Here is a 22,631-nt window from a genome sequence, read left to right on the forward strand (position 1 = left end):
TAAGTGTTAAGTTTTGGAAGTTGAAAAAAATTATTGCTTTTATAGGGTTGATAGCAAAACAAGCATACCATCCCTCATTCCTCACAAACACTGAACGCCGCAGCACTGTAGTTTTGATCGAAGCATTCTCTCCACTTCAATCTAACAATGTCTATAACCCACAACCTCACTACTTCACTCTCTTCTACTTCTTCTGCTTTCTTAGCTCCCTCTTCTTTCAATTCTAGGTATTTTCTTTCACTTGACCCCACCTTCTTCCTTTTTGTGACTTTTATTGAAAAAAAAAGTTGGATCCTATCCACAAAAGTATTTTTTTGCTGGGTTGATTCAAAATTGCATCTTTCTTCACTTTACGATTAAAAGTGTTGAATTTTATTTATGGGGTTCATTTGGCTGCCGCAGGGGACATGTTTCATTGCCTGTGAAGAGCGTGGGCATTTGCAAATGCGTTGCGACACCCGAGGCTGAGACTGGTACCTTGAAAACTTCTTTTTTCTATTTGGAAATCGAAAATGATGCATGGATATGGCCATACTAGTTGACACTTACTGAGAGAAAGAGAGCTATGGAGCAATGATTGGTGTTAAGGGAGAAATCATGATTATATTTTCCTTTAAATGTTTTGGTTATTCTTGTGATTAGGCAATGCTGTAATGGGTGCACACCTCTGCTTAGTGGTTCCTTTTTTACAACGTTTTGGTTGACAAGTTTATGAAATCAAATTTTTGCTGGCCATTTCCTGGCATTTAGTTGTATAGTAATGTGTATGTTGGAAGGGTTGTTAAAGTGGTATAGTTTTGAAAAGAGCATACTAGTCGGTGTGTTGACTAAATATTAAAGATACGATTGAGTGAGGTAACATTTATATGTCTTCCTTTTTTTTGCTTTGAAGGCTACAAGACAAGGGTCACTCGCAATCCAAATTTGGGGAAACTTCAAGCTGGCTATCTATTTCCTGAGGTATGCCGTGCTACTGGACCTTTCTGGTTTTGTTATAGTTCTCTTTTCTGGTTTTGTTATAGCTCTTCATCAGTCATGTCATTTAGAAACCAAGCCCTTAGTTTGATGATATGATAGACAGAGGAATAAGGATAGGGATTGGAATGTATATTATAGAAAGAAATTTAAGAATAACCATAGTTATACTGTGACAGTTAACGGTAATGGGGCTGAGACTTTTGTAAAGTCTGTATATAATATTTTTCCTTGGGGATGCAGGCGTAGGAAGAATTGTAGTAATGTAAACAGGAATGCCGTGTTAAAGGAAGATTTGTTCCTTTGTAAACAATTGTTGAACAATATTAATTGAGGTTTATTCAGTGGAAAAAGTGTTCTACCTATGCTTTTTGGAAATTATTCTGTGTTTTTGATCAAGGCACGTGTATCAAGTTTGGTCCGACCTGTTGGATACCCATTCTGGGGGATCAGTATGGAAAGTCGTGTGAGTGGTTTGGAAAGATAGGTCAGTGAACAAGGAAAGGTTGTGGCAGAAATGAAGAACGATCTATCCATTGTTAAGGACAATCTGCCAAATATGAAAGAAATCAAAGAACTCCTTCAGGAATTCAAGAAAGCAGAGAAATCCTCAGAAGGAGGGACAAACTTAGTCCACAGTGATGATAATGGAGAGGAAAGATTGGTGCATGGCAACAAAATTTGAAGAAGAGGGGAGAGATGCTAAGGCCCGGGACAAAGAGGGTGGAACTTCCCACCTTTGAGGGAAGTGATCCTTTGGGGTGGATAACACATGTTGAACTTTTTTTTGAAGTGCAGAATGTAAATCACGAGGACAAATTGCTTTCGGCTCTTATCAGAATGGAAGGGAATGCAAATCACTTGTTTAAATTTTGGCGCCAGAAAATTGCATGTATGAACTTGATATTCAGAAAATTACATGCAATTTGAGGCGTGGAATCAAATCCGCATGTATGAACCAAATATTCAGAAAATTGCCTTTCGAATTCACCAGGGCCATTATGAATCTTTACTCATGCCGTTGGGTTTAACAAATGCTCCATCCACATTTCAATGCGCCATGAACACCATAATGTAGTTATGTCTGTGAAGGTTTGTCTTAGTCTTTTTCATATGACATCTCGATTTACCGTAGAATGTGGGAAGATCATTTGGCACAGCTAAGGTAGGTTTTAATGACACTCCAACAACATCGGTTATATGCTAATTGGAAAAAATTTGAATTGGGAAAACTGCAAATCCAGTATTTATGGCATGTCATCTCTCACCAGGGAGTGGAAATGGATCCCCGAAAGATATCCGCCATCCTTCAATGGCCTATTTTGAAAACTATAAAGGCTTTGAGGGGGTTTTAGGTCTTACTCACTACTATAGAATGTTTGTATACAATTATGGGAAGATAGCAAGACCTTTGACCCAATTGCTTTAAAAAAGGGAATTTTGTATGGTTTTAAGAAAGTAATTTGGCAATGCAGCAACTTAAAAGCGTGATTACAAAACTCTAGCATTGTCACTACCGGATTCCACCACAACTCTAGCTTCTTGGAGAATTCAAGAAAGGAGAGAAATCCTTAGAAGGAGGGAAAAACTAAGTCCATAATGATGGTGGTAAAGGAAAAGAAAGATTGGTGCATGGCAACAAATTTGAAGAATTGGGGTTGAGGTGCCGAGGCCTTGGACAAAATGGGTGGAACTTCCCACCTTTGAAGGAAGTGATCCTTTAGGGTGAAACGCATGTATTGAATTTTTTTTTTGAAGTGTAGTATGTAAATCACTAGGAAAAATTGTGTCTAGATCTTATAATGCAAATGATGAGTTTAAATTTTGGGGCTAGAAAACCAAGAATCCATCTTGGGAGGTTTTTTAAATCGCTCTAAGTAGAAGATTTGAAGGTCGGGAGCGCAGTTTTGTCTTTGAAAACTTAGTAGTATTACGCCAATATGAAAAGGTTGAAGACTACATTAAGGAATTCAAACTATTGGTGTCTCAGGTACCTCAAACATCAAAAGATCAATTGTTGGGGTATTTCCAATATTCGAAACCAGATTCACCCACATGATCCAAAGGACTTAATTAGAGCAATGGAAATTGCTCGAGATGTGGAAGACGCTATGCAAGAATCACGACAGTGGGTGGATCTTTTCGTAGCAATACCTTAAACTTTCGATATCATGGAGGAAGTGGAGTTGTATCACGGGCCGAGACCTTGAAAAACTTTAGTAATTCGCAAGGGGCAAATGGTATGGCAAACACAACGAGAATGAAAACACTAGTCATCTCACAAGGATCAAGAATTGGGGGAATGGAACCACATAATTGGAAAACAGAAGAATTAGAAACTTGCCATATGCAGAGTATGTGAGGAGAAGAAGAGAGGGAAGATGTTTTTGTTGCAGAGGGGCTTATAGCTCAAGGTATCATTGCCCAGAAAAAGAATTGGAGAGTTATCATCTTGGCTGAAGATGAGGAATTGAGGGACTTGATGGATGAAAAATCAAATGAGGTTGGGGAGTATTTTGAGAGAAATCTGGAGGAGGACTTTGATCATGAATTTCATTGTGTATCTTTTCTATAGGAGGTATGACCTAGTCCCACACTATGAAGCTGCCGGGAAGAGTTAAGGGAAGACTCGTTTTGATCATGATTGATTGTGGAGCAAGTCACAACTTCATTTTGACAGGTTTGGTGCAGTCACTTGTCATGTAAGTTGAAATAACACCACCCTACAACGTGAGATCGAGAGATGGACACTGAAATCAAACACAAGGGTGTTGTAGGGATGTGGAAGTGCAATTGGAAGGATGCAATGTCAAGAGACATTTTTTTGGTTCAAATTGGGAGGGGTGGATATGATCTTAGGTGTAACATGGGTAGGAAAGTTAGGTGAAGTCAAGGTAAATTGGAGAACTCTAACTATGTATTTCAGTGATCAAGACTCACAGGTTAAGATTAAGGGCGACCCAAATTTGGCTAAAACTCTTATACCCCACAAGCTTTGAAGAAAGAAACAAAAATTGAGGTTGTTTCAATCATACGGGGAATGAAGAATGTTGAGCTGGAGTCTAGAGATGAAAGGACAAACCACCTCACTGAGAAACAACAGGGAGAGTTGGAAAAGATTCAAAAAGATTGTAAGGGAGTTATCTGTGGACCTAAAGTGTTGCCACCTCATAGGGAAGTTGATCAGAAGACACGATCAAAGCTGGTGTAGACCCTATTAATGTGAGTCCTTATCAATATCCATATATGCTAAAAACAAAAATAGACAAGCAGGTAGGGGGAGATGTTACAAGCAGGAGTCATACAACCCAATAGCGGTCCTTATACTAATTATGTCATCCTAGTCAAGAAAAAAGATGGAAGCTGATGATTTTGTGTTGACTATCACGCCTTGAATGAGGCTACTATTCTGGACAAGTTTCCAATTCCGATCATAGAAGAATTATTAAATGAGTTAGAGGGGGTACAATTCTTCTCAAAGGTAGATTTGAGAGCTAGATATCATCAAATCCGCATGTATGAACCTGATATTTAGAAAACTGCCTTTCGAACTCAGCAAAGGCATCATGAATCTTTAGTCATGCCATTCGTTTTAACAACATTTCTGTCCACGTTTCAGTGCGCCATGAACACCATAATGCAGTTATATTTTTTAAGGTTTGTTTTTTATGACATCTTGATTTATAGTAAAACGTGGGAAGATCATTTGGCACAACTAAGATAGGTTTTGATGACACTCCAATGACACCAGTTTTATGCTAACTTGAAAAAGTGTGAATTTGGAAAGCTACACATAACAAATCGAGAATTTGGGAGTGGAAATGGATCTCTAAAAGATATCTGCCATCCTTCAATGGCCTACTTCAAAAACTATAAAGGCTTTGTGGGGGTTTTTAGGTCTTATGGGCTACTATAGAATATTTATATACAATTATGAGAGGAGCAAAACCTTTGACACAATTGCTTAAAAAAGGGAATTTTGTATGGTCTGAAGAAAAGTAATTTGACTATGGAGCAACATAAAAGCACAATCACCACAACTCTAGTGTTGTCACTGCCAGATTTTACCCAACCTTTCTGTATTGAATGTCATGTTTCCGAGAAAGGAGTTGGAGCTATTTTGTCACTATACAAGCCAGGGAAACTGTGTTGGAAGCGGTAGCACAAGTTTTGATGACACACGATAAAGCCCTCAAACAAATGAAATCTTGAGAGAGCTCAAGGACAAATGGTTAAATTTGCTAACCGCCCCAGGAAACCTTTGCAGATCAAAGTAGGTGATTGGCTATATTTCGAAATTTATCCTCACAGACAAGACAAGTGTCTATGCCTATAAGGTTACACTTGGAGCTATCAGTACTCTATTAAGTGTGGAAAGTGGCTTATTGTCTACAACTTCTTGAATCATCTCGCATACATTCTGTTTTTGATGTTTTACAATTAAAATTAGTTGTGGGGACTGATCAGGTTGAGAAAGAATTGCCACATGAACTTCAAGGGCAAATTTTGGTTTGATTTCCCTAGAAAATTTTGATGGTAAGATGGTACAACATCAGGATGAACCAATACAACAAGTGAGGGTACAATGGAACAAGGGAGAAGCCACTACACGGGAAAATGTTTCCACGTGTTGAGAATAAAGAAGATAGGGATTGAGATTAATCTCCCTTGTGTATAAACCACACATAAGATTAAATAGAAGATATTGTTTGATATTGTGGTTATCAATATCTAACAATATCTTAATAATATCAAACTATATCTAACACCACGATACATAAGCAGTTTCAGAGTTCAACTTTGAGGACAAGGTTGTTCCAAAAGCAAGGGTTAATGATAGACAGAGGAATAAAGATAGGGATTGGAATATATATTATAGAAAGAAATTTAAGAATAACCATAGTTGTGGCAATTAACGGGGCTCTGACTTTTGTAAAGTCTATATATAATCTTTTTCCTTGGGGATGCGGGGTTAGGAAGGATTGTAGTATTGTAAACAGGGAATAATACCCTGTGCTGTGAAAGGAAGATTAGTTCCTTTGTAGACAACTGTCGAACAATATTAATCGAATATTCAGTGGAAAAAGGGTTCTACCTACGCTTTCTGGGAATTATTCTGTATTTTAGATTATGATGTGTATTATGATCATACAGTTTATAGTTGTTTTCATTCACCATGCATGCTCCCGCTGAAAGCTATGTTTTGAAATTATAATTGCACTTCAAATATTTGTTTCTAATCCCACTCAGAGGGAAATGCCTTTTGTTGCTAAAACTTAGAATAGTGTCAACATCCTACTAGACTAACTATTTGTTTGTTGAAGTAGGTTGGATTTGTATTATGCAGGTTCCCGTAATTGAATAATCAAGATGAAAGATTGCTTGTCATTTATAGAAATAACAAGTTATTGAGTACATTAGTGATAACTTTTGAACATTTTAAGCACTTTTCATAATCAACCTCCTCTTTTATCCTTTCTCTATAAAAGTCATGTCATTTCTATTTCATCAATATTGATATTCTTTTGGAGACATGCATGTATGTTACCCTAACAATGGATCCCCATGGTCAACATCAGAAAATATGCACTGTTTTTGCTTATTAATTCTTGTGTCTTATTTATATAAAATTATGTAATGATTAATGAATTTGTATCTCTCTCTCACACACACACAAACAGTCAAATATTGAGATTAGTTCTCTAAACAGTGTAAACTATGTTTCTGCCTTTCATGTCACTGACCACAGATTGCTAGAAGAAGGTCTGCACACTTGCTGAAGTACCCTGATGCTAAAGTTATAAGCCTTGGAATTGGTGACACTACTGAACCTATTCCTGAAGTCATAACTGATGCAATGTCGAAGGTAAAACTTTGCTGTGAACAAGCTGATATGTCTTTAATGCTAGCACATTCGACATTTGACACTTTTTTTAAGTAATTATCATTTTCCCTTTTGAGGTTGGAGCTCTATGATTAATGATGAATTTTATTGTAGTATCATGTGTCATTTTTTTAAGTAGCTTTAATTTCGTCATCTTTATAATTCCTTTCATGTCTAATTGCATTTGTTTTAGTTTATCTTTTCTATAATATTTTGTAGTTATACACACACACACACACACACACACACACACACACACACATATATATATATATATATATAATCTTAGAAGTGTTAATTATGCATAATACTTTACTAAATTAAATAATGCCCTTGCTTCATCTATTTCATTTAAATACTTGAAAATGTTGTAATTTTCCTTTTGTTCAGAGATCACAAGCATTGTCAACTGTTAAAGGATATAGTGGGTATGGTGCGGAACAAGGTGAAAAGGTATGTTGCTTTGACATCTTCAGGAGGTTTTTTCCATTTTTCATTTTGGGTCCTTCCTCCCAATTCGTCAAATTGAAGTCCAGTTATACAGTTTTCCACCTTGTAAATGGTTTCTAGACCTACCTGTCTATATTTTTGTGTTTAGTTTACTGTATGGTATCAATTCTGCACGTGGATTCCTTTCTTTTCTTGGTCCTTTTGAAATATTTGAGGAAGAAAACTTGATATTTTCATCTCATGTGTGCCTGTTGGGCACTATATCTTCAAGAAGTTTTACTGGAAGAAGTCATGCCTTGAGCCTTGTAATAAATTTGGGTCAGAAATTTGGCCATATTGGCTCATGTTTTGAGGATGGGTGGTTATAATCTTGTTTTTCATTAATCATTCATTATTTTATGTTTTTTATTTTATTTTAATTTATATATTATCTTTGGAAATTCTGAGAATTGGGATGATAAGAAAACACCTTCATTGGGATGCCTAAATTCATTGCTTGCAATTGGTGTTAATGTTTACCCTTGGGGGAATTGGTTGGATAAAGACATCTCTAATCTATGCAGCCATTAAGAAGTGCAATTGCTTCAACATTTTACAGCGATCTTGGCATAGAAGAGGATGATATATTTGTGTCAGATGGAGCAAAGTGTGATATATCTCGTCTCCAGGTTCATTTGTCTTTTTTTTTTTATTTATTTAAATATATGATATCCTTCTTATCTTGCTCTTTACCCGGACTACATATTCTGATTCAATTTAAAAATTCTCCTCTGTGGGGGAGTAGGGTGTGGGGTGCATGTTAATTGGGCATCTTCTACGATCACTAACTAAAATTTTCTTCTATTTTCATTTTTTTGACAGATTGTCTTCGGATCAAATGTAAAAATGGCTGTACAAGACCCTTCATACCCGGTAATTCATATTTGCGTGGTTGGTTACAGTTATTGTTATGCTTCAATATGCAAGAAATGGCCACTTAGGTTTTGTTGCTATTATTACATCTCTTTGTTTTACTAGGTGAGATGCTGACTGAGTTTAGTTTATTCATTTCCATCTTTGCTCGATGAAGAATCAACAAGTTTCTTGAAAATAATAATCAAGTGCTAGTCATATTTTCCTTCATTTTGAAATGATTAACATATATAATTATCTATCTTACTATATTGGACATTGTTGTCCCTCTATCTGATGTTGATAGCTGGTTCCTTGATAGTTCGCTGGAATGAGAAGATTGTAACTATGGCTTTTTCTGCACACAAATTTTAGAAGAGCTGGAATATTTGATTGTTACTTCATTTTTACCAGTTACAAAAAATGAAGTTGCAGGGATTTGGTGTTTTATTCATGCAAGTGGGCTTATTTATTATTAGCCATGTTTGGTAACTGATTATTTTTGAGAAATGATTCTTTTTTTCAAAATCCTCTTTCAGGAATCTATATAATAAACTGTGTGGAAACTTTGGTTGAAAAATGTTTGTAGACATTGAGTTTACTATTTGGAATTATGCAACACTATATTGATTACTTTTAGAAATGAATTAGATGTAAAATCATGAATGAAATAATATATAGAAAATTGGGAAGTGATGAAACACCAGTTTTATTCTTTTATTTGCAGGCCTATGTAGACTCAAGTGTAATTATGGGCCAGACTGGGCTGTACCAGAAGGATGTTGAGAAGTTTGCAAACATTGAATACATGAGGTGTAATCCGGAAAATGGTTTCTTCCCTGATTTATCTTCAATTTCTCGACCAGACATAATCTTTTTCTGTTCGCCAAACAATCCTACTGGTGCTGCAGCAACAAGGGAACAACTCACCCAACTTGTTCAGTTTGCTAAGGACAACGGCAGTATAGTAATCCATGATTCAGCTTATGCAATGTATATTTCTGGTGACAACCCACGTTCCATCTTTGAAATTCCTGGAGCCAAGGAGGTCAGTCTGTCACTGATTATTTGATGTTCAATATATTTTGGATAAATGTGTATTTGCTTCTGCAAATGATTTCTTCTTTTATCTATCATACAAACTATATTTTGGATGATTACTATTTGATATACCAAGAGGATTGCTGGTCAAGTTTTTTTATATGGCAAAAAATTTATAGATCAACAAAGAATCTTCTTTTGATATCTGAATGAATAAGAATGTTACTGACAATTGCAGGTTGCCATTGAGACTTCATCATTTAGCAAGTATGCTGGGTTCACTGGAGTCCGATTAGGTTGGACTGTGATTCCAAAGGAGTTGCTGTTTTCTGATGGATTTCCTGTTGCCAGGGACTTCAACCGTATTGTATGCACTTGTTTCAATGGTGCATCAAATATTTCCCAAGCAGGTGGTCTTGCTTGCCTTTCACCAGAAGGTCTTAAGGTCAGTTATTTTTTGTTTTGCTACTAAATTTCTATAAGAGAAAAAATTTCTCTAACTTTATTAGTCTTTGTTTCGGTGTGATTTGTGGTATTCTTTAAAGAAGTTACATAATATGCATTTGAATGCAGGCTATGAGAGAAGTTATTGGATTCTACAGAGAAAATACGAACATAATTGTGGAGACATTTGATTCTCTTGGATTTAAAGTGTATGGAGGGAAAGATGCACCATATGTGTGGGTTCATTTCCCTGGCAGAAGCTCATGGGATGTATTTGCTGAAATTCTTGAGAAGACTCATGTGGTTACAACTCCTGGTAGTGGTTTTGGACCTGGTGGTGAAGGTTTTGTCAGGGTTAGTGCCTTTGGTCACAGGGAAAACGTCTTGGAGGCATGCAGAAGGTTCAAGCAGCTATACAAATGAATTTAGAATCTCTCTTTTCGTTTCAGAATTTGTAATCAATCTCTTGGACTGGAATAACTGCTTTTCCTTGGAATTTAGATTAAGATGTAAGACAGTGTTCACAATTTAGACCATGTATTTTGTTACTGTTTTCCCTTTATCTTTCAGTAGCACTTTTTTTGGAAGGTGTTAGAGTTCTGTTTCTATGGAAGATTCTCAAACAAAACCATTTTGATCTATTATCATTAGAATAGGAAATCAAATTCTGACATAATTTTCCAATTTTGAAAACAAAAAAACTAAAATTGTGGAAAGTTTTAATCGTTCAATCATTATTAATAAATTTTGTACAAAGTATTAAACTAAGTTAATTCAATAAGTAATATATGTTTTCATTATTAATGAATTTATGAATTTATTTATGGACATTGAACTCTTTTTTTTTTTTAAATTTGAATTGGTCGGTTATTCTTATCATCTTAATGAATGATATTTTTATTTTTATATTCATTTTAAAATTTCAATTTGAGTCATTTCAATATGGAAAATATAATTGCTTATGTCCAAAAAAATCAAATAGAATTTTAATATTAACACTAAATCATTAATTTACATTATGACTTAACTTTTAAATTTTAACTTTTTATTATCAAATAATCTTCTCAGTAGTAAACAATTTAAAATATTACTTATTTTAAATAAAATTTCATTAGATAAACAAAAAATCATATTTTTAAATAATTGTATCATGTCATCTTATTTCCAACTATATCACATCTAATTCAATACGTTATTTCATATATTACATAATTAACATAGAAAAATTATTTCAATCATTAAAATATTTAATGAGTTTGTAAAATATTAATATTTTTAATTAATTTATTATATATATTATTTATTTTTGTAAAACATTTTGCTCATTTTTTTTCTTTTTCTAAATTACTCCTTTATTATTTTTTCCAATGAAACAAATTTTACAAATGTTATTAGACCAAAAAATAAATCTATTTCTTCAATTTGAAAATACTTATTATACTTTAAAATTTTTTTATCTTACATAAATTATTTATTGTAAAAAATATATAGTACAATAAATTTAATTTCATAGATATGTATATATTATTCCATATTTTATATAATTAAGTTAACAATAGATTTAATTATAAATACATTCAATTATTAACTTAAATCATCATTTTAATTATAAATTTATTATCAAATAATGATATTTTTTAACAAAATTCAATATTAATTATATGTAACAATTTATTTTTAATTATTACAAAATTAAATTTCAAATACCACCAATGTTGTAAAACATTAACTATTTTAATTATTATATTTTTAATTTTGAAATTTGAAATTTCTTACAATCACATTTTTTTATAAAATAAAAAAATTAGATCAAAATTCAATATTTGAAAAATCGAATTGTGCTCTAAAACAAAGATTAAAGTTCTGTTTTTCGAAAGTCAAATTGGATGAATCACAGCCAATATTATTTAAATAAACACGGTAAATAATATGCTATCTTTTAAATTCTTGTTGTAACCATGTTACGTTGGAAAATTTTCAAAACAATGTGGATGGTTCTATAAAATAAGGTAATTTATTGAATGAAGTGCGCATTAATGTGATTTTGAAGGCACCAACCCTATTCATGAAGTTGAAGCATAGATCTTCATGGAAAATTCTCCAAATTCATGGGAGGATTTATTTTTTCACTCTTTTTCTATCTCTAAAGTCATGGTTTAAAAACTCACAGAAACACAAATCTGCCAATGTTGCAAACTTCATTTCTGCTACCCCAGCGGATACGGATTTAATACATACACATCTATGCTACAATATCTGAATCTTAGGTATGTCTCTGTTCATAAACTAAACTAGTTCTACTGAGGTGAACTGCACAATACAAAATCAGACAATTAAAACTGCTCTATACTATTAATCATCTCTGCTTTACATGTTCTCTTGTAATGTCCAGTTTGATTACACCGACTACAGTGCACTGTATGTTTCTCACGACTAAGCTCATCCACACACATTCTTTTCTCAGGGCGTCCCGGTGGTCGCCGTAATTTTGGTGGCCGTACAACTACCATATTATCATCCATAGCAGACTTCTCTATTTTACTCCATTCAAGTTTTGCAGGGATGTAGTGTATACTCTCTGCATAGGTATTCCTGTAACTTGCAACACTAAAACTCTTGTGGGTAAATGCATACACATCCTTCCGACATGAGATAAGAGCAGCAGCAGCATGGGAACAAGGAATACCATTTAGCTGCCAATCGCGGCAGGAACAACTATGGCTCCCAATATTTACAATGTCCGATCGATCAGCTGAAAGAACCTCAAACTCTACTTCATCTGATCGAAGGACTTGATATATAGATGCACGGTTGATGGCTTCATTCATTAGTTTCTCCGCAGAAGGGGCGAGTACAGTGCACCATGAGCTGCTTTTTAATCGCCTGTCATCAAACTCGGTTTTAAGCTTGCTATGAATCCGCTCCATCACCTGGATAATTGGCAATTCCCGAGCATCAAGAATCCATTTGGTGAACTCGTCAATGTTAGAGGATAGATGGCCGAATCGTGTCCCTTTAAAATGCACAAGGGCCCATTGTGAAGGATCAAAATGTTGTAACCATTTTGCAGCTTCTGGAGATACCTCCTCTATTTCAGCAATTTTTTCTTTAAATGCAATGGTTGTGGTGGCATATGCAGCCTTCCACAGAAGATGGACAAGCCTAGAGTTCTTGAACTCTTTACTAATGCTTTCAGTCAAGTGACGCATGCAGAATGCATGAGAAGAACTTGGGAACATCCTTCTCACTCCATCAGTAATACCCTGTTGCCCATCTGACAAAAATATAAACTCTGGCATGCATTCACTATTCCCCTCCAGAACCCTATGCAGCTCAGACAGGAACCATGTCCAGCTCTCATCATTTTCTACATCAACAACACCGAAAGCAAGCGGAAACAATCCACCGTCGGCATCAAAAGAAGTTGCTGAAAGCAATGTGCTAAGGTATTTGCTTTTCAGCTGGATTCCACCAAGTCCAACAATTGGCAAGCAACCATTAAAAAAACCATAGATTGATGCACGAAAACAAACAAAAAGTCTCTGGAAACGGTTATCTTCACCAGCTGTAAACACCTCTGCAACACTTCCAGGATTTGTTTTCTTAATTTCTTCACAGTATGAAGGAAGTAGGTAATATCCTTCTTCAGAAGATCCATATATAGCTGCAAGACCCCGCTCCTTTGCACGCCAAGCTTGCTTATAAGGTATAGTTATACCATATTGCTTATGGATGTCATGTAAAATATCCTTTGGTTTATAATTAATATTGTCTCGCAATCTTTCTTCAATGAAACTCACAATCCAATCAACAGAAGCCTGATGATGTCCATTATTTGCATTCCTCCCACAAGTATGTGTCCCATCAATACTTCTAATAGTAAATGTTGGGGCGTTAGGTAGCTTGACAGCACGAATCCGCCATGGACAACCATCTGAGGCACACTTGGCAAAGTAGCGAATCAGGTCACTTTTAATAGTACGAAGCTCAAAATGCTGTGCAATGGCAGCTTCTTTAATTGCATTCCGGAATGCCTTCACATCTGGGAACTCTTGACCAACAAAAAAATTGTAATCTTCCATAGACAAAAGATTTGGTCTTTTTGTTATTACCTTCTAACTTCTACAAGGTTTTGATCAACCACTGAAACCTGTAATAAACTAATAACAGTACCATTTTCTCTATTGCATATGCAAAGAAGCTTCCTCAATATAACAATCTGTAATTATCAAACAAAAAATATGTTAAATATAATTAGAACTCAAAAGGTTCTCTTCTAAGTAAAAAAGAAAGCATCATCACCCATGCAGAACTCTACAGAAATACAATGATAACTTCTAACAAATGTATTGCATTATAAATACAAAAAATTCCCCGCGAGGACATTGACACAAATATGTGGTTATGTTTGCCGATCACTAGAAGCCTTTCTGCAGTAGGTGGGTCGAGTACAGGACCAAACGATGTCCTAATGTTTTATCAAAAACAAATTTTACTAGCCAACAATGGTTGGCACAATTGGTAATGCTAGACTGCATCAATTAAGTTGACCAGGGTCTAAATGCAACTAGGGTCTATTGTTGGTGAGTTATTTTTAAGGACACTCCTACAACCAAATCTTAGGGGCATACATGACCTCAGAAGGGGCCCCTGAACCTAAACTTTCCTCCAGCCAAAAAAAAGTGCCATAAAGGCCATTTAAATCTAAATACTTTTTAATGGTTCCATTCAATTCTTAGTCGTCCTCTACCTCTAACTATTTACCTGTCTTTAGTTACACTAACTGGTTTCCAGTACTATTCTTACAAGGTTAAATCTTTTGGGGCTCTTAGCACCTCTCAGTATGTGCCTCTTTTACTCTGTCTCTATTGCATTCATTCCTGATCTTATCTTTTCTTGTATGACCTCTGATTCTTCTTGTCCCTTTACTGCGTAACAGTTGGACTAAAACACTTTTACATCACAAATAACACCATTATTTCACCCACCTTGTTTGATTCCAATGACTTGCATCATTCTTTATTTCTTCATTGCTTTGTGCTAATAAAAATACCTAAATTGAATGACACATAGTAATGTATAATCCCTCATTTTCACCTCCGAAGTATTGAAGGAAGCCACGTGGTGCCAAAGCTTCCCTCCATCAGGATCACAACACAACTTTATTTTACCATTTAATTCCTCTCTTGACACTCCCACTTCAACTATATCATTTACAAAAAGGAAAAGAAAAAAGAGAATCTAGGAACTGGCTCCTCAATATTTTGGGTAAGAGCATAAAAGAAGTAACAAGATAAGGACTCGAGATTGACTCTAAATATAAATCTATAGTTATAGGAAAATCTTAAGTGACTCTACAAAGTGTTCGCACACTAGTTTCAATTCCATGACACATACCCAATCATAGGCCTTTTTTCAAATTTATCGAAAACTATAAGCAAAAAGTATAAGTTAACTTTAACTTACAGTAGAAATTTAATTCATTTTATCTTATATAAGTATTAATGGAAAAAAAAAATCCAAACTGAAACTAAATATAACTGATGTACCGCAAATACCAAAAGGAGTGTTAACCAGCATCTCTCTACATGTATTTATCTAAAAATTAAATAACAACTCAATCTAAATTGACATGGATATTCGTTTTAAGCAACAGAAAATTCAATCGTCTGTCATTGGTTTTCCATTCTCAACCCTAACTATTCATGTACTCTTTCCTAAATCAGAAGGAAAATAATGTACACGATACTCTACAAAAGATCCAAACTCCTCTGTAAGAGGCAGAAGCCAACGAAGAAAGATAATCCAAATTTGTTAAGTATAAAACTGAGCAGAAAGGGCTAACGCAACAGAACATACTTTGTTGCTTGCAGCAGAATAAGAACAAAACTAATGATATTACAAGAGCTGAAAAAACTGCATGCAAATTCACAGCATGAAACAACTCAAGATACCCACATGCACAAAGAGCAAAACGGAACAAAATTAGAAGCAAACAAAATCACTAGTAAAAGGGGTAAAAGGCAATTTTCACTTGTACCCAAATAATAACAGAGAAAATAAATTCCAGTGGAGACATGAAAAGAAATTTAATTGGGAGAAGTGGAATGAAAGGAGAAAAAAAGAGAGGAAATTGGTGACCTGAAGATTTGACTAAGAAGAAGAGGAGAGTGAGATCCGATGCAATAGGAGTGGAGAGACAGAAAAGCTTTGCTTAGGGTTGAACATGAAGTAGCTTTCTAACTGTGTAATCAATATTTTCACTCATTAATAAATTTTGGTTGAATTGAAACTTTGATGTCCATCATTCAAAGAGAATCTCCATGAGTCATACATACTCTTAAGATCGGAGATAATAAGAATGCTCAAATCACATATTTTAAATAAAGGTATTTTCATTTCTCATAGTTATAATTTTAAGGCATGTCTTAATACCCATATGTCTTAGGAAAAAGAAGAAGTTATTTTTTATATTAAAAATAATTTTTGGTTTATAAAAATATTTCATAAGAATAAATATTTTTATATATGTAAATAACATATAAATGTGGTCATATAAAACCTTACTATTAAAGAAAACAAATATATATTTGATTTATTTTTGGCATTTTTAACATACTTATATACAATTTTGATTTATTTTTGTTAATATTTATTTTTCAAGGAAACAAAATCAAAATCACTTATATCAATTTAATAATCAATTAAATTTTATTTTATTCCAACTCAAATAAAAAATAAAAATGATTAAAATTTTTAAGATAAATTTAAATCAACGATAATAAAAAGATATTAATTATAATTTTTTTAATACAATTTTCCTCTAAAATATTTTCATGTATCACACGTTTTATTATATTCAATTTTCATATTACTTATTTTGATAAATTTTTTGTTTAAATTTGAAGTACATATAAAATAGTTTACTTAAATTTAAAATTTTTGTCAATAATAAAATTTAGTGTGTGTTCCTTTGAGAGGATGGATATGCGGGAGAGTGTAAAGATGAATTTGTGTAAATTTTAGTGGATGAATTTTTGTGTTTCTTTTAGTGGATTTAGAAGGTTAAGTAAGTGGATTTGGAGATAAGTTTTATGAAAGTTAGTAAAAGATTTGATTGATGCGATAAATAAAATAAATTGTAAAAATAGATAGAATTAGAAAGTTACCAAAATACCCTTAATGAAAAAAGATAATGATTTTGTAATTTGATGTTATAAAAATAATTATAATTAATTAATACGAATTAAAAAAATATTAAAATTATATAAATTTTTAAAATAAAAAAATTAAATTTTTATGAATTTAAACAAAAATTATACAATTAAATTTTAAAAAAATTATATAATTAAATTTTAAACTAAAGTTAAATAAAGTTAAAAAAATAAAAATAAAAGTTAGAAAAGTTTTAAAAAAAAGTCAAGAAAAAAGTCAAAAAACAACAACCAATGACACCGGTGTCATCCTTTATAAACCAAGGCATCGGTTACATAACCGGTGCCATCCTCTTCTCAAAATACTACATCATCGGTGCTGCACCGTGCATATCACCACCACACCACATCCATCGTCCAACCGCAGTCACCACCTAGCCACCATTGCGGGCAACCACGCCACCCCTTCATCCTCTTCGTCGACCACCACAGCTTAAACCACCTCCTCTTCTTCTCCTTCATGCACTCAACAATCACACAGACACACACCATAACGACAACAAGGGTAATTTCGTAATCTGTACAAAATATATGCAATATCTTTGCACTTTTGAGGGGATGGTTTAAACCATCCATCCCCCAAATCGCCTCTCACATATCCCTTCAAATAATCACAAATGAACGCGCTGGACTACCAAAATCGGCTCTCTCAAATTTACTTCAACATTATAATTCCCTCATACGAACACTGCGTTAGGGTTGAATATGTATTTGGTTTCTTGATTTTGAGTGAAAATTGAAATCAATTCTTATTTAAAATTTTAGACTAATTTAATTTCTTATTTTTTATCTCTGAAAATGTATAAATTTAATTATTTTAACAAAATTTTATTAAATTTATTTGAAGTTTTTATATACTTTTAAAATTTATGTTTGATACTTTTTAAAAATAAATAATTGTTAGTGTATTTATTTTATATTTAAAAAAAAAGATTATAAAAATAAAGTTATAGATAAAAAAACACCCCTAATTGAACAATCATTTCATTTAAAACTTGATTTTATAAATTTATGTTTCTTATTTATACTAAGGAGTTAATTTTTTCTTCTAAATAATTAATTTTATTTAAATTTATATTTTGTAGGAGAACTTAATATAATTAATTTCTAAGAAAGAAAAACTACATTTACTTATATTAATATTTTCTTATGTAATTTTTTTTGTATTACACGTAAAAATTTATTTAAGTTTATATTTTAAAGAATTGTTTTGAAATACTACTATTTAAAATTTTAAAAAATAAAAATATTCAAGCATGATATAAAAAACTCATTAATATTTTCGTGGGTTAAATGTTTTTTATTTTAATTTTGACTTAAAATTTAGAATTCGTCCTTGTAATAAATTTTTATACATTTTTTGTTTCAAAACTTACAAAATTATAAATTTTGTTCTTTTAATTTAAGTGTCAAAACAATATAAACAATTAAAAAATTATCTTAAAATGTACTAATTAAAAAAACTGTATACATTAAATTTTAAAATTTGAAAACCAAAATTTATATGACCTACATATTTTAATTTCTCATTTAAATTTAGGAACTAAGTACTTGTTTAGCCTATTTTTATGCAGATATTCAAAAATTTATAGAACGGTAACAAATGAACCTATCCCTTGTCATCCCAAGTTGTTACTGCAATTTTGTTACATCTTTAATACGAAAAATTGGACAGACATTATTGAGATTGAAATGGCAGTGACAGCATATTTTAAATTCTTCCTGGGGATAATGGAGATTTTAAGTTCAAGATGGATGATAATGGCTATGAATGAGTGAGTATAAAATGTACAAGTTTTGTGCATTATTCCCGTCGAACGATTTTCGTCATCGTGTGAGAGAGAGCGAGGCACAGTTTAGTTGGGTTTGGCCAAGTCCTCATGAGACTTTCCATCATGTTTCAGACAATGGAAGATAGTGTTTCCAATTGAAGGATCCAATTATTTTTTAAAGGGAATGATGGTATAATCTTTGACAAATGCAATACGAGGGAGCCATTACACATTCCGTGTCTTTCCTTCATGTATCTGTGTTCAACGAACAGGAGGGGCTCTGTAATATGCAGCCACAGTTGCTGGGAAGAACATTTGTCTCACTCCTTCAGCCTTAATAATCGGGAATATTATCCCTGATGCACCCTATCATATCAGGAAAAGAAAATTTGATTCAAACTCAAATTTGTTGCACTTGCACCATTAGCAGTGATGTGTGTGAAACTCAAGAAAAAAAGGAACAAGGAAAAATACTCACTGAAATCAATCTAGCTCCAATCCACACCCGTTTGGGAGAAGGAAATGGTATGAGCAAACGGCCAACACCGTATATAGCAACCGCAAAGAAATGCAGAACCAGACTCAAAGGACGAGGATTTAGACCAGAGAGCAGAGATATCGGTCCGTTAGAGAAAACACCACCGAGGCTCAAGTAATCAAAACATGCTTGGCGCATTTCCTTTCTAGCTGGATCAGGAGATGCACAGAACACTTTGTACAATGCCCCAGCTAGTGTGTTTATTGTGGATGCCACTGGCTGCAAAGAGAATCAGTCATTGCACTAAGTTTTTGTGTGTTTTGTTTGGTTTCAGAGCTTTGAACCGAGCTACAAAATGGTGGCTAAAAGTTGTGTTGTATTGTGTTGTGTTGATGTAACACTTACCTTGCGTAGGGTGTAGAATGATTCAAGGTATCTGCAAAGAGCGGAAGCATCATGCAGATTTTTAAGGGGTTTAAGTAGATCCCTCAGCACAACAATGTCAGATAAAGCCACAGTCATTCCTCCTCCTGTTAAAGGGTGACGCATATTGAAAGCATCTCCCATTAGAAGCGCACCAGGTGTGGGATGAGGTGATGCAGGCATGCTTCTATTTGGCATCGTTCTTATGCTTCCTTTGTCAACTGCTGCTATGAAAGAAGTATACAGTTCTGGAGGAACCTGAAACATGCAATTTCTTTGATTAGGTTGAATTTTTTGGAATGTTCATCATTTGGAAACACTTGAGAGTTATGAGGCCAAACCTGAGGAGCTACCACAGTTTTTAAATATCTGGCCATTTCACCATTGGCAAGGGAAGGTAGTTTTTGGCCAGGAACATCGACCAAACAGCGGATCTCAGTGCTACTGATGGGATAAAACAAAATAGGTGAAGGATCACCTAAGATCACGTGTCCATGATTTGCATATGGAAGATTGCAATTCTCCAATACCAGACCAACAAAATGAGAGGGTACGTCAACCTGCCAAAATTACAACATCATAAACTATGAACTCTTCATGTTGTATAAATTTGTCTTCGAATTGGTCATTAAAAACAACTAGAAAACCCTGAGTAAGGAACTACTAAGAAACCTAAGAACCTTACCTTAGGATTGCAAAGAGAACGCCTCAAGTTGGAAAAACATCCATCACATACTATGGTGAGGGGAGCCTTGGCTGTGAACTCTTGTCCACTTTTGGTTCTGTACTGCACCCCGATGATGGTTCCTTTTTCTTCAAGTAGAGATGTCACAGTTCCTTGTTCTAAATTTACACTGCAGAATATTATGATGAGATTATTACAGGGCTAAAACTAGGGGTTTGAGTGCCAATGTTTGAACTTGATAGAGTGAATAAAACATCAAAACATCAGAAAAATTATTTTAATAAAAAATGAAAAGAGTGTTAATTAAAAATGTGTACTTAGGAAGAGATGAGGCCTTTTCTCGCATTCTCTGTATGAAACGGCCATTATGAAAGCTTCTCCCAGAAACATCAGAGCTAAATTTTTCCAAGGGATAAGAGAGCTTGGTATTTTTGCCATCCTTATACAGAGCATAGCCAAATACTTGCTGAGCATCAATTTCACTTACACAATCTGCAAGTATTCAAAACTTCCATCTGTTAAAAGCCTTGAATTTGGCCAGCAGAAACAATGAGGATCTACAATCTTCACTGTTACACTATGACAATTAATCTGTGTCATATTTTCTGGTTGCTTACCCTGAAGACCCAGCTCAATTAACTTCAGATATCCCCCAGGTTGCAGCAATTCACCCACGATCCTGTCAGGTTCACTCAAATCCCTTTCAATCACATGTACTCGGCGTCCATCCTACAAGAAAGAACCACAAAACAAGATCATTAGATCATTCTACAAACAAGCAAATGCTTCATACAAGCAAAGTTTAAGAAGGTTCTGCAGAGCTTCTATACATGACAAAGTTTAAGAAAGTATAAGAAAGCAACTACTGCAGTTCCATGACAGAGATAAATGACATGAACAATGTAACACAAAAGTGAATCTGGTCAAATGTTACATAAGTACACACAAAACTTATGCTTTCTTTGTCTAATCGCTGAGAAGATGGAACGAAAAGAGAGAATATGAACATTTTATCAGTAGAATAAATGTTCTGTAGTAAGTGCCTATCAGTGTAGCCAATAGCCATATCCTCTACATTTCTAACTACACATGTTTCACTTATAATTCACTCAAGTTTTCTTTCGCCATCTTCAATAGCATTATTCTTGTACTTGGCACCAATCTTCTCAAAAAAATCTATATATATATATATATGCAGGAAGAGAAGCCTTGTACCTTTCCAAGCGTGTAAGCAAGAGCAGCACCAGCAACGCCTGCACCCACAATGATGATGTCAGAACTTTCTGCAGCCTCGTGTGAAGATATTCCATTTTCTGATGATTTCTTCTCGCACTTATTACTTTCTACATGAATTGAACTTGAATCTGTGACCTTTTTTGCTCCAAAACTATACACAAAATACAAAAATGCGAAACTGCAAGCCATGATCCCTCCCAGAATATACTGATAATCCATCCTCTCTGAGAGATGGTTGAAACTGGGACACCAAAAGATGGATCGAACAATTACAATAATGGCTATTATGAATTAGAAAGCCAGTTTTCTGGTTTCTTGGAACACCTCGTTGTTCTTGTTTACGTGTGACTCATGAATTATAACAATTGCTACTATAAGGCAGCATTTCATTTTATAGGCAAAAGTGGTTGTAGATACTTAAGTAATAAGTATATAGGTTGGGTATTCCTTAACCTTTCTGTTTAGTTAATTTTGCACGATATTTTCCTTTAAAATAAAGAAATCAAAGAGTGCTTCTTACCTACCTCAGAGTGATTTTCCTTTTTAGTTTGTGTTTTTTGTTTCACATTCATATGGTTCAAATGCGTGGACGTTCATTTGGGCACGATAGCACACCAACATTGAAAACTTTTGGTCATACAATTATTAATTTGTGATTATAATTTATTGGCATCACAAAATCTCAGGTGTATCTAAATTAAACTTAAAATATACACTTAACCGGATAAACCGTTAGAAATTCAAGATGAATTAAAAATATAAATAAATAAAGTGACTAATATATTAATAGATCCATTAAGCTATTTTCTTAAGATTTTGAGATATAAATAGTATTTTGATATATTACATGAATTTGTTTATGACTTATTGCCTAATATTAATATCAGAACTAATGATTCATATGGTTACGGGTGTTTATGTATTAAGATTTTGAAATAAATTTTAGTATTTGAAGAGATTAGATGTTGATTACACAAAAAAGTTACGAGTTTCATACAGATTCAGAATTTTCTTGGTGCATGCTCATTCAACCATAAAAGGTTACAAAAATATTCCCTTACGTTGTGTAATTATGGTATGTATCCGATGAATGAGACGCGTTGACTTGAGACCGAGGCATCTTTAATATATTTTTTTT

The 22,631-nt window shown here is 33.8% G+C and overlaps 3 protein-coding genes across 3 annotated transcripts; 1 reads left to right on the top strand and 2 right to left on the bottom strand.

Moving 5' to 3' along the window:
* On the top strand, positions 1 to 10,316 carry LOC114178947 (LL-diaminopimelate aminotransferase, chloroplastic). Its single transcript, XM_028065103.1, has 10 exons — positions 1 to 227; positions 403 to 473; positions 893 to 960; positions 6,725 to 6,841; positions 7,250 to 7,312; positions 7,873 to 7,977; positions 8,171 to 8,221; positions 8,928 to 9,248; positions 9,480 to 9,686; positions 9,815 to 10,316. The coding sequence occupies exons 1-10, from the start codon at positions 148 to 150 to the stop codon at positions 10,106 to 10,108; spliced, it is 1,377 nt and encodes a 458-aa protein (XP_027920904.1). The 5' UTR covers positions 1 to 147; the 3' UTR covers positions 10,109 to 10,316.
* Positions 10,317 to 11,864: 1,548 nt separating this feature from the next.
* Positions 11,865 to 16,044, bottom strand: LOC114179318. Its single transcript, XM_028065618.1, has 2 exons — positions 15,827 to 16,044; positions 11,865 to 13,904 (listed from the first exon to the last, which is right to left on the bottom strand). Exon 2 carries the CDS (start codon positions 13,765 to 13,767, stop codon positions 12,019 to 12,021), a length of 1,749 nt encoding a protein of 582 aa, XP_027921419.1. The 5' UTR covers positions 13,768 to 13,904; positions 15,827 to 16,044; the 3' UTR covers positions 11,865 to 12,018.
* Positions 16,045 to 18,496: 2,452 nt separating this feature from the next.
* On the bottom strand, positions 18,497 to 21,876 carry LOC114175615 (squalene monooxygenase-like). The gene is made up of 8 exons (XM_028060377.1): positions 21,473 to 21,876; positions 20,875 to 20,986; positions 20,575 to 20,749; positions 20,258 to 20,426; positions 19,914 to 20,132; positions 19,555 to 19,830; positions 19,150 to 19,428; positions 18,497 to 19,037 (listed from the first exon to the last, which is right to left on the bottom strand). The coding sequence occupies exons 1-8, from the start codon at positions 21,710 to 21,712 to the stop codon at positions 18,933 to 18,935; spliced, it is 1,575 nt and encodes a 524-aa protein (XP_027916178.1). The 5' UTR covers positions 21,713 to 21,876; the 3' UTR covers positions 18,497 to 18,932.
* Between the last annotated feature and the right edge of the window lie 755 nt (positions 21,877 to 22,631).

Source organism: Vigna unguiculata, chromosome 3 (genome assembly GCF_004118075.2).
Source record: "Vigna unguiculata cultivar IT97K-499-35 chromosome 3, ASM411807v1, whole genome shotgun sequence".
In the NCBI taxonomy this organism is placed as follows: domain Eukaryota; kingdom Viridiplantae; phylum Streptophyta; class Magnoliopsida; order Fabales; family Fabaceae; genus Vigna; species Vigna unguiculata.

Coding starts and splice junctions, on each gene's coding strand:
- LOC114178947 (XM_028065103.1), top strand. CDS start 148: ATGTCTATAACCCACAACCTCACTACTTCACTCTCTTCTACTTCTTCT. Junction 961..6,724: donor CTGGCTATCTATTTCCTGAG/GTATGCCGTGCT, acceptor CACTGACCACAG/ATTGCTAGAAGAAGGTCTGC. Junction 7,978..8,170: donor GTGATATATCTCGTCTCCAG/GTTCATTTGTCT, acceptor TTTTTTTGACAG/ATTGTCTTCGGATCAAATGT.
- LOC114179318 (XM_028065618.1), bottom strand. CDS start 13,767: ATGGAAGATTACAATTTTTTTGTTGGTCAAGAGTTCCCAGATGTGAAG.
- LOC114175615 (XM_028060377.1), bottom strand. CDS start 21,712: ATGGATTATCAGTATATTCTGGGAGGGATCATGGCTTGCAGTTTCGCA. Junction 20,750..20,874: donor AATTGAGCTGGGTCTTCAGG/GTAAGCAACCAG, acceptor GAATACTTGCAG/ATTGTGTAAGTGAAATTGAT. Junction 20,133..20,257: donor GTTCTCTTTGCAATCCTAAG/GTAAGGTTCTTA, acceptor TAATTTTGGCAG/GTTGACGTACCCTCTCATTT.